Source organism: Neovison vison, chromosome 2 (assembly GCF_020171115.1).
Source record: "Neovison vison isolate M4711 chromosome 2, ASM_NN_V1, whole genome shotgun sequence".
Lineage (NCBI taxonomy): Eukaryota > Metazoa > Chordata > Mammalia > Carnivora > Mustelidae > Neogale > Neogale vison.
The window spans coordinates 184,873,995-184,884,470 of NC_058092.1; the positions used below are offsets into that span (position 1 = coordinate 184,873,995).

The following is a 10,476-nucleotide window of genomic DNA, read 5'->3' on the forward strand; positions in this document are numbered from 1 at the left end:
GCGCCCGTGTCACCCAGCTCACTCAGCCAAGCAAGTGTTGCAACGCGGGTCCCTCCATCCTGTTACTAAGATACCATCAAGCGAGTGGACCTGCCTCAGGTCCCTCAGGCTGGTGGATTGCAACAAGGGGGTTGGCCAGAATGATACCCAAAGTACTTCAGGCCCCGGGAGCACAGACTAAACATGGTGGGACCAGGCAGAAGGGCTAGAATGGGGTCCCTGAGGTCCCCTGCTGAGCTGCTTAGGTGACACAAAGGGTCCGGGAGCTCCGAGTGGAAGAGTACTGACGTGAGCATTCTGTCCTGGGGAAGCTCTTCACTGCCGTCTTCCCATGTCCCTCGGGTCACATAAAAACTCAGTGCCTTTGCACCTTTCTGTCCTGGGCATTGGCTGGACTCTGGAGCTCACCACCTCCTCCCTCTTGTCTCTCTACCTGTCCCCCTGCCCCCGGCTGCTGGGGCCTGGCCTGCCTTCCCGGCCCAGTGCTCTGCCACCTGTGGAGAGGGCATCCAGCAGCGGCAGGTGGTGTGTCGGACCAACGCCAACAGTCTCGGGCAGTGTGAGGGGGACAAGCCGGACACCGTTCAGGTCTGCAGCCTGCCTGCCTGTGCAGGTGAGCTGGATAGGATGGGGGGAGGGCGGGCCTGGCTCCCCCAGCCGAGGCCTGAAACCCAGCCCGGCTGGCATCCTGGCCCCCTTGAAATCCCAAATTCTAGAGCTGCTTCTCCCCGCTCCCAGGAAATCTCCAGAACTCTACAGTGAGCACTGACATTCAGGAAACTGTGACCCCAGAAGAAGAGTGGGTGCCACAGTCTGGGCCCCTACATCCCATTAACAAGATATTATCAAGTAAGTGTATCTCGGGACTTCACTTCCTCCCCAGACCTTCCTGTGGTTGTAATGTCCCGAGCACAGGCTATGGGTGGGGGGTGGACAGCCCCAGCTTCCAGTCCACATGACCTTAGCCTCCTGGAGCCTCTGATTCCTCAGCTGTGAGCTGCGGGTCTTGCCCATGCTGGTCCACAGACCCTTACCTGCATTGCCAAAATGTTGAGAGCTGCAAGTGTTTCCCTAAATTTGGTGCAAACTCACCAGGCCAGAATCTGGCCTGATGCAAGAGATCACTATTCTTTTGCTATAGAAACATTGCTGTAGTTACAAGGGGATGTCCCACTCCCCACTCGGGATTGTTCTGTAACATGAAGAATACTTCTCAAACTTGCGAAGTTCTGAATTATGAATCCAGCTGGTTTCAAGATTTTGGATAAGCAGTTATAGATCTGAGCTGTCTTCATAGGGCTGTTGAGAGAATTAAATGAGGCAGTCATGCACTCCTGCCTAGCTTTCAGCTAACATCAAAAATAGTAATAATAGTGCTTTCTCTCTGCCTCGTGATCAGGAGCTCATTAGTCCACAATCCCATCTTTCCATCCATCCACCCATCCACCCACCTCTCCATCCATCCATCCATCCATCCACCCACACATCTGCCCATCTACCCATCCATCCATCATCCATCCATCATCCATCGACCCATCGATCCATCCACCAATCCACCAATTAATATTGACTGGACACCTGCCAAGAACCAGGGCCTGTGTTCTAAGCTTCCTTCCTAGAATTTTTTCCTTCACTTTTAGATCCTCACCTTCTCAAGGACCAGGGTCTGATAAGACAAGTAGCAGAAAAATAGACCTTAATTTCTAGTGGAGGACCAGCTGACGCGTGACCCTATGCAAATCCCTAAACCTCTTTGAACTCAATGGTCTCATTTGTAAAAAAAAAAAAAAAAAAAAAAAAGGAAGGAAAGAAAGAAAGTAAGTGGGAGACTCACTAGATGTGCTCAGAGTATCTTCTAGCTCCCTCTTTACTGCTGTTCCGCACCCCCTGCCAGGCTGCTCAAGCGCCCCCCCCCCCCCCGCCCCCCGCCCCGCCCCACCCCAGTACAGATTGGGCTCCGGATTCTGGTCCTGGAATTCTGGCGCCATCTAGAGGCCACTGGCTTTCCATTTCCCCCCCAATCTATCGTGTTCCCCCAAACCAGCCCCCAGCCTCTTCCCCATCCCACCCCTGCAGCCTCCCCTCCATGCCCTGGGGCAAAAATTAGTAGCAAGCAGAGCTCCTGCCTTCACATGGTCTGGAGAGACCTACTTGGAATTACCACAGAAACACAACATTTTTAGATGCTATTTGAACTGAAGCAAATGAAACTAGTGTAGAGGGCAGCCCTGTGTGTCAGGAACTTCATAAATGGTATTTGTCTTCATGAAGTTATTATTCACTGGCAGAGTCTAGCATTATTTCATTTTATAGGAGAAAAAATAGGGTGGGAGAATTTAAATGCCTTGCCCAAGGGCTCATGCTTTTTAAGCAGCAGAGCCTCAGTTGGATCCCAGATCTGCTTTATTCTGGATTGATTGGTGGAGGTCTTCAGATGCCTGTTGACGGGTACCAGGATGTTTCATCCGCGTGTCCCACATATGGGTTTGCCGGGCATCTATCTGCCTGGCCCTGGCCTGAGAGGATCAATTCCTTTGGGTTGATAGAGAGGGGCAGAGGGTTCCCACTTCTTCGAGAGCAGAGTTCCCAAGCTCACAACCCCCCCCAGTGCCCAGGCCACACTGACCGTCCGGTCTCCCTGGGCATGGCTCTTTGTCAAGCCCCCTCCCCCACTGCGGGACTTCTCAACCAAGTCTGATGACGGGTGATGTAGGGCTGTGATTCTCAGGTTTCTCCTTGCCTTGGAATCACCTCAAAGGTTTTGTTAAAATCCGGAGCTGGGCTCCATCCCCTGAATTTCTGATTCGGTCCGGCTGGATGGGGCCTGAGAATCAGCATTTCCAGCAAGCTTCCAGGTGATGTTGATGGTTCGTGTGTGGGGACCCTCCTTGGAGAACTGCTGCTCTAGGGAGTTTTAATTCCTCTTCCATAGAATAAAGGCTCTTCCTCTGGCCAGTGTCTCCCTCAGGCAGCACTGTGGCACGCTCCGGGAAAGAGCTTTAGAGCTGGTCCAGCTAGGGCAGGAGCTGGAGGGCCTGCTGTTGCTGGGTGGAGTCGGGGGTGGAGGCCTCCTCCCGGCATCAGTCCTTGTGCTGTATGTGCAGCAGAGCCGTGCACGGGGGACCGGTCCATCTTCTGCCGGATGGAAGTTCTCGATCGCTACTGCTCCATCCCTGGCTACCACCGGCTCTGCTGTGAGTCCTGTACCAAGAGGGCCCTGGGCCCCGACGCCAGCCTGGACCCACACCTGACCTCACCACCATCCTTCTCCACCCCCGGGAGCCCTCTGCCAGGATCCGAGGCCTCTCCAGATGCTGTGGAGCCCACCGTGGGGCCGACAGGAGCAGATGACCATCAGCATGGCCAGCCCACACAGCTCCCGAGGCCTCTGGGCACCAGCTCCCCAGTGACCCAGCACCACTCTCCTCCCCAGAATCTGAGCCCTCGGGTGTCCTGGGGCACTTCCCCCAGCGCCCCCCGGGGACTGCCCTGGGGCTGGACCAGGGCACCTGTACCCATCTCCGAGGATAAAGGACAGCTCAGGGAAGCCCCGAAGCCCCCAGGCACCGGCCTCCCCACCACGTCCCTGGTCACATGAACCTCCCCTTGCCTCTCCCACCGGTCAAGTTTACAGTGTGTGCTGCCTCAGAGAGGGCCGGGCTCGGAGGACACACAGCGGGACAGGGCAAACACAGACTGCCTTTTAAATTATTTGCCTTCTTGTTGTTCTAGTTTAGGGCTATGGCACTTCACCCCATGATGTGGGTGTGCGAGGACGAAAAAGATCAGGGAAAGCCCCTAACTGGAGACCCGGGGGCGACACAGCCAAATTTCTCAGGGGCTCCTGTCTGTCTCCTGGCGGGACTGAGGGTCGTCTGGCCCCTCTTCCTCACGGCCACACTTTGGGCCCCATGCTGGATCCCTCCAGCTGCCTGCCTTTGCCAGCATGTGTGGGGACCACACCTAGTCTGTCCGGGCCCCCTGCCCAGAGAGGCAAAGTGGGGCAGGAAAGGTGAGGAGGAGCGTTCTCAGGGCAGTTCATGGGAAAGGGGCGCGGGTGCGTGTGGTCAGGAGGCTCTGGCTGCAGGGCTTGGGGGAGGGTCGGTGAGGAGGCAAGTTTATCTCAGGCCCAGCTCTTCTTAGCAAGAGCTCCACATAGCTCCTCCTGCCAAGGCCAGCAGCAGAGTCCAGCTCACCTCTGCCAGCTGGAAGGCAGAATTGGCCACCTCTGCCCTTGCCGAGGGCATTTCCTGTTCCTTCTGGTGCTTCCCAACTTCACTCAGCCCAACCCAGAGAAGGGGGCTCTCAACTCTCTGGAATGTGTGTCCCCCTCATCCAGGGCCAGCTGGTGCTCGTCTGCTCGCTGAAGCAGGAGTGTCAACCTTGGCCATCACGCTGGGGCATGAAGGGAGGCAGACCTGGAAGGTCACTTTGTGGGGCACAGAAACAGGAGTTCTCAGGTCGTGCCCCATTAAGCCTTGGTCTCCGCCAAAGACTGCTCCTCCCACAGAGGAGTCTGGGGTCTTCTCCTGCATGGCTCGAGCTGGGCCAGAGGTTAGTGGTGCTAGGACAAAGGGGTGTGGTCATGTCCCCAGGCTGAGGACCAGAGTCCCCCTCCAACAGGCCCAGTGACCCCCGGCAGGATGTGAGCCTTGCTCCATGCTGGAGTGGGGAGTGGAGACGTGACCCACAGGGCTGTGGGACCTCAGCTGCCCTCCGTGTTACCTCCAAAGACAGGTAACTTCTCTAGACCTCTCAGGAAGCCTCCTGGGTTCCCAGGAATTCTCCCAAGGGTCCTTACTCCCAGTCATGCAAGGGTCTCCCGGACTCTGCAACGGGTGCTAGAGGTACTTGCCAGGCTTCCTTCCTAGGGGCGGGGGTGGGGGACTGTTCTGAGCAGGCTGGAGGACTAGGAGCAGTGGGTCCCTGTCTGCAACCCCTGGAGAATAGTGGCCCTGGAGGGGGCCCCCTTGTGCCCTCTCCCCCCGCTGCTGCCCCTCCCTGGGATGCTGGGACACACACTGAGTCATTCCTGTGAGCCCCAGCCTGCCCACGTTAGGACACACGTTCTGGTGCCTCTGAGATCCAGATATCTACATTTTTATGTATTTATTAACACTGTCCTTGGTGTTTTGTTTTGGACTCCAAAGTTTCGTGTTGTGTTTTTCTTGTTCTCTCTGTTCTAGAGGAAAAGGTCTGTGAAGCAACTTTCTTACATGCTCTGCTGGGCAAGATAAGTAGAGGGAGGGGATGGACTGGGGGGCGGGCAGGGCCGTAGACCCTCAGCCCCCCGCCTTGGCCTCACTCATTCTGGGGTACCTCTGAGTACCAGCTCGGCGTGGAGACACAAGGACAGCGCCACAGGCCGGGGATTCTTCCATTCAGTAGTTCTGTGGCCTTAGGTAGGTCACCATCCAGAATCTGATCCAAAGGATAGACATGCCTGGGAGGTGGTTTCGGGGTGTGCTTAGGGAAGAATGTTCTAATTAGCGGAGCTGTTCAGACATGTAAAGGGTGGCTTCTGGGAGGGAAGCTGAGGACTCTCCCCAGAAAAGTCCAGGCAGAACGAGAGTGCCAGACAGGAGGGAGAAGGAACGTGACCCGCCTGGGTGAGCAGGGAGAGCTGATGGAGCTTGTAGAGCTCAAAGCCATCCCTCCGTGCCTCATACCTTGCTGGGTCACACATCGCTAATCCACCACAACACTTTTTTTTTTTTAAGAGCGAGAGAGGTGTGGGGAGGGGCAGAGGGAGAGAGAGAATCTTAAGCTGGCTCCACAGCCAGTGTGGAACCCAAAGCAGGGCTCGATCTTATGACCCTGAGATCATGACCTGAGCTGAAATCAAGAGTTGGACGCTTAACCGAAGGAGCCACCCAGGCGCCGTGCACCCTGTCCGCCCGACCATGGTCTTTTAATGAATATACCCCAGGCCCTTCCCTGCCAGTTGTGGGGCTCGTGATTGGGCACAGAGACTCCCTCCAGGCCTCACCTGCCTGTGTGTGGACAGTCTAGCCTGCAAGTCCGAAATCCCTTTATATAAAACAGCCTCCCCCTGGGAACCACCTGTTCTAAACATACTGCTGGAGCCTAGAGGTGCACACACAGTGACCTGTCACTCCTTAGGGGGCCTAGGGAGAGGCCAGCTCAGGCCCTACAGTTGCTCTCATGACTGTTCAGACGGGGAATTCTGTGGGCCGAGGCACCTAGAGTGACATTTGAAAGAGCGGGATCCCGGGGCTGGATGGGCCTATGTCTTTGGCTTGGGGGGCAGAGGGGAGCCCCCCTAAGAACCCCAGCACCCCGGCTCTGATAGTGGGCAGGTATCACACCAGGGCATGTGTGCAGAGGTGCCCCATTTGTGTGCCATGGCAGACACTGCCAGGCAGTGGCTGCACTGAGCCTGGGCTGCTGTAGGAATCCTTCCTAAAGTTGCCATCATCAGGACAAGGAGCAGTGCCGTTGGGCTGAATGGGTCATCTGAACACCGTTGGGAACCTGTATTCAGCCATCTCAGGCAGAAGTGCCATATCTCAAAGCAGGTCTGCAGAACTCCAGTCCAGGCAGAGGGACCCAGAAGCCAGCCCCGAGGAAACTCCACTGGTCTTTAGGGCCCCCACAGAGCCTAGTGCAGGGTGAGATTGCTCTAGAGAGCATTTGGGCCCAAAGATTCTGGGGGACACGACCCCTCTGCTCATCTGAAAAATGGCAGTGCCCTGTCTACCAGTGAAAAGAGCGGAAACGACCTGACCAGGAAATGCAAGGGACGATGTGGAGGTTGTCTTCCAGGGATGGCATTGACCCTGGCGAGTTCCTACAATGGAACTTAGGGGACCCGCTCCTCCTGGGGGATCAGATGAGCTGTTGGCTGTGCCATAGGAGTGGGCCAGAGTCAGAGTCCGGGTTCCTGAAAAGCCTCAGACGTCCACCTGAGGAGTCTTACCCCTTCTCCAGTCTCCCTATAGCCCTTCTGCCCATGAAAGTGTTGGCCAGGGCCTGGGGAGCCCAAGCCACACTTTTTTTTTTTTCTTTTTAAGATTTTATTTATTTGGAGGGGTGGGGAAGAGCATAGGGAGAGGGAAAGAGAAACTCTAACAGACTCCATGCTGAGCGCCTGGCTCAACAGGAGGCTAGATCTCAAGACCCTGAGATCATGACCTGAGCCAGAACCAAGAGTTGGATGCTTAACCGACTGAGCCCCCCAGGCGCCCCTTCAAAGTGGTACTTTCTTAGCTTCTCAGAGGGTTGAGCTTGCATGGCAAGCAGATGAACTAAATTCCAGAGTGACAACCCCCTATCAGCCGAGAGGGTGTAGAGAAGAAGTGGTCAACAGAGGGGCAGGTAAGAAAATACAAGTGAAATTTAACAGATTTGTAAATGTTAGTGTGACAATTTAGAATCACTGGGCGCCCTGTGCACAAGGCAGGGGTTGGGGAGTGTAGCTCTATATGTCCTCATCAGCTCTTGTCCATATGCCTCTGCTGGATGTATGGGAGAAAGATCTAGGGCTCCAGCCAAGTTGGAGAATGCAAATGGAGGAGGCAGTCAATACACATCAAAATACCTCTCCACAGAAAACCATAAGAATATCTAACAATAGATTGTTTATGAATCACATGACTCAGTGTTGGTAAGATGTCAATTACTGGTGATTGACAATTACAGTCCCATAGTGATCTACAAATTTAATGGTAATTCAAAAATTTCAGCAGACTGTTTTTTGTTTGTTTTAGAATTGGAAAAAGTCATTAAGTTTTTATGGAAATAAAGAGTATCTAGAATAGAATAGCCAGAACAATTCTGAAAAAAGCACTTGGTGGTTGAACTTACACTAACTGGTTTCACAACTGTGAAATCACAACCACACAACCATGGTGCTGAGATCATTCAGTTAGGATAGGTGAGTCTTTTCGATAAATGATCGGAGAAATTGGAGACTCCAGATGAACAAAAATAAACCTCAACCCTCGTATCCTATACAGAGATTGACTCAGTCCTAATGGGCAATCCACTTAAAGGTATGAACCGAAACAGTAACACTTCCAGAAGGAAACATAAAAAATACCTTTGTGACTTGGGGTGAGACAGAGATAACAAGGAAGGCACTCACCACAGAAGAAAGAATGGACACATTGGACAGGTCAAAACTAAGAGCTTTGATTCCTCAAAAAAGCAGTGGCAAGAGAGACAAAACACCAGAAAGTCTTTCTACATGTATATCTGGAATTGGACCCGCAGCCGAAATACATAATGAACTCTCCCACAATCCGATAAAAAATAGGCAAAGGGCTCGGACATTTTGCCAGAGATGTACAATGACTAGTTAAGCCCATGAAGAGGGTGCTCCCCATCATGAGTCATTAGTGAACTAAAAGTTCAAACCACAGAGGGATACTATCTCACACCTACGGGAAGCGTTAAAATGGAAAAGAAGGATCACATCCAGGGTCGGGACGTCATTAGGCAACTGGAACTCTTTACTTGAGGGTGGGGACACAAAATGGTACAACCACTTCAGAAAATAGTTTGACAGATTTTTATAAGGGTAAACACACACTTATCCTCAACCTAGCAATGCCTCCCCTGTGTCATATCCACACGAGGGAAAGGGAAACGTCTGCCCACAAAAGGACCTGTGTGCAAATGTCAACGGCAACTTTATTTGACGTCTGCTCCACCTGGAAACCACCCAGATGTACCACGTCTACCAAACAGTGAATGGAAAGATGAATTGTGCCATATCCATACAACAGAGTTGTACTCAATGATAAAAAGGCATAAGCCACTCATATATACATGCATACGTTGACCTGGCTGGATCGTGCTTCGTGAAAAAAAGCCAGGCCTTAAAGATTACACACTGGGCAGTTCCATTCGTAGGATATTCTGATAAACTGTCAGGACAGAAAGCAGATCCCTTGTAGCCAGGCTGGGGGAGGGAGAGAGGGTTGGCTGGGAGAGGGTACAAGGGAACTTCCTGAAGTGAGGGAGATGCTCTCACTCTTGACGGTGTTGGTGCCGCACATGACTGTCACACACTTTAAAATGGACTTTCTTGTGGGCAAATCAAATCGCAGTTAGAAAAAAAAAAAACTGAAATCGAGGCACCTGGGTGGCTCAGTCCGTTAAGCATCTGACTCTTGGTTTTGGAGTCTGCTGAAGATTCCTTCCCCTCCCTCTCCTTCCTCCTCTGCGCCTCCCTCTGCTTGCACACACTCTCTCTTTCTCACTCTCTCGAAATAAATACATAAAATCTTTAAAAAATGTTTAAGTCACATGACCAAGGCAACGGGAGACACTCTGTCAACCCCGGATCGCTGAGATCACGCTGCCCTGTGTCCCTGGTGGAAAACGTCTCCCCGCCCCTCAGGGGACACGGATTTGTTTGATTCCCAGCCTCCCATTTGCGACCTGGATGGATTGGGAAAAGTCATTTTGCCTCTCTGAGACTTAGACCCTCTCCTCTGTAAAATGGGCACAATTCTTACCTATTGGATTGGTGATCATTATGGAAGGTGCTGAGTGCTGTGTCTGGCACAGAATTATTCCATTATAAGTAATAATTATTCCTTATCATTTTTAACACATTTGACGCAGCCTACCAAGGCTGTCAGCAGCCAGCTGGGAAGTTCTTTTTGTATTCCTTTTTTTTTTTTTTTTCTCCCTGCCCCTTGACCCCGCAAAGGCAGCAACAAGGACCCCAGGACTCCCTGCTTCTGTGGCCCTGGCTGGCATGGTGCAGGATGAACTTGTAAGGACAGCCTGAGATGCTCAGACTGAGCCTTTGACTCCCAGAAGGGCCTATTCCTGCTGCCACGGACAGGGTGACCGCCCAGGGCTGGCCATGCCTCATCTTCCGCAGAGGGACAGAGGCAGGTGTCACTGACTCCCAAAGCTCCGAGTCCCAGGATGAGTGTGAAGAGGCGGGAGGTGGCCACTCTGCCTTGGCTCTGGGCCCCCATGCAGCCCGCCCCACTCACAGCCCTTCCGGCCTCCGCTCCCTCATTTGCAAAACGCGGGTGTGGAGCTGTTCACAGGACTGATTTGGAGCAAAGGAAACCGTGTCTATGACTATGCTCAGCAGGTGAGGGGTTATTACTGTTCCTAAAAATGTGACGATGAAGAATAAAGCCAAGGAATGATGCCAAGACAAAGCTGGGGAGACTGGCTTGGGGCTCATTCAGTTCTGTCTCGTGTGGGCCTGGCCAAAAGCCATTCGGCAGCTTCCATCCCCTTTGGGGAGAAGAGGCCCTGCTGGCCTTCCTTAGGCCACCTTCCTCCAGCCGTGACTTCTGAGCACTCAGTGCACTCGTGAGGTGATCTCCGGTCGCTGAAGAAGCCTGTCTGTCCCCTGGGCCATGCACCCCTTCAGGGTGGCTCTTGTCTCATGAATGCAGTATTTACAGGGTAGATAAACAGCAGTGCCCAGAGATGACGGGTTCTCTGCCTCCCTTCAAGGCCCCACAGGGCTCTTGTCCT

General features: G+C 53.2%; 1 protein-coding gene across 4 annotated transcripts in view; it reads left to right on the forward strand.

Annotated features, from left to right (window-relative positions):
- Positions 1-5,109, forward strand: part of ADAMTS14 (ADAM metallopeptidase with thrombospondin type 1 motif 14) — a 73,635-nt gene extending 68,526 nt beyond the window's left edge. For 3 of the 4 annotated variants that reach the window (XM_044239699.1, XM_044239702.1, XM_044239700.1), the window contains 3 exons: positions 484-613; positions 739-849; positions 3,105-5,109. In XM_044239699.1, the coding sequence (XP_044095634.1) occupies positions 484-613; positions 739-849; positions 3,105-3,598 (735 nt within the window). In that variant the 3' untranslated portion in view covers positions 3,599-5,109. The remainder of the gene's footprint in view (positions 1-483; positions 614-738; positions 850-3,104) is intronic. The other variant, XM_044239701.1, reaches the window with a different exon arrangement.
- Positions 5,110-10,476: the final 5,367 nt, after the last annotated feature.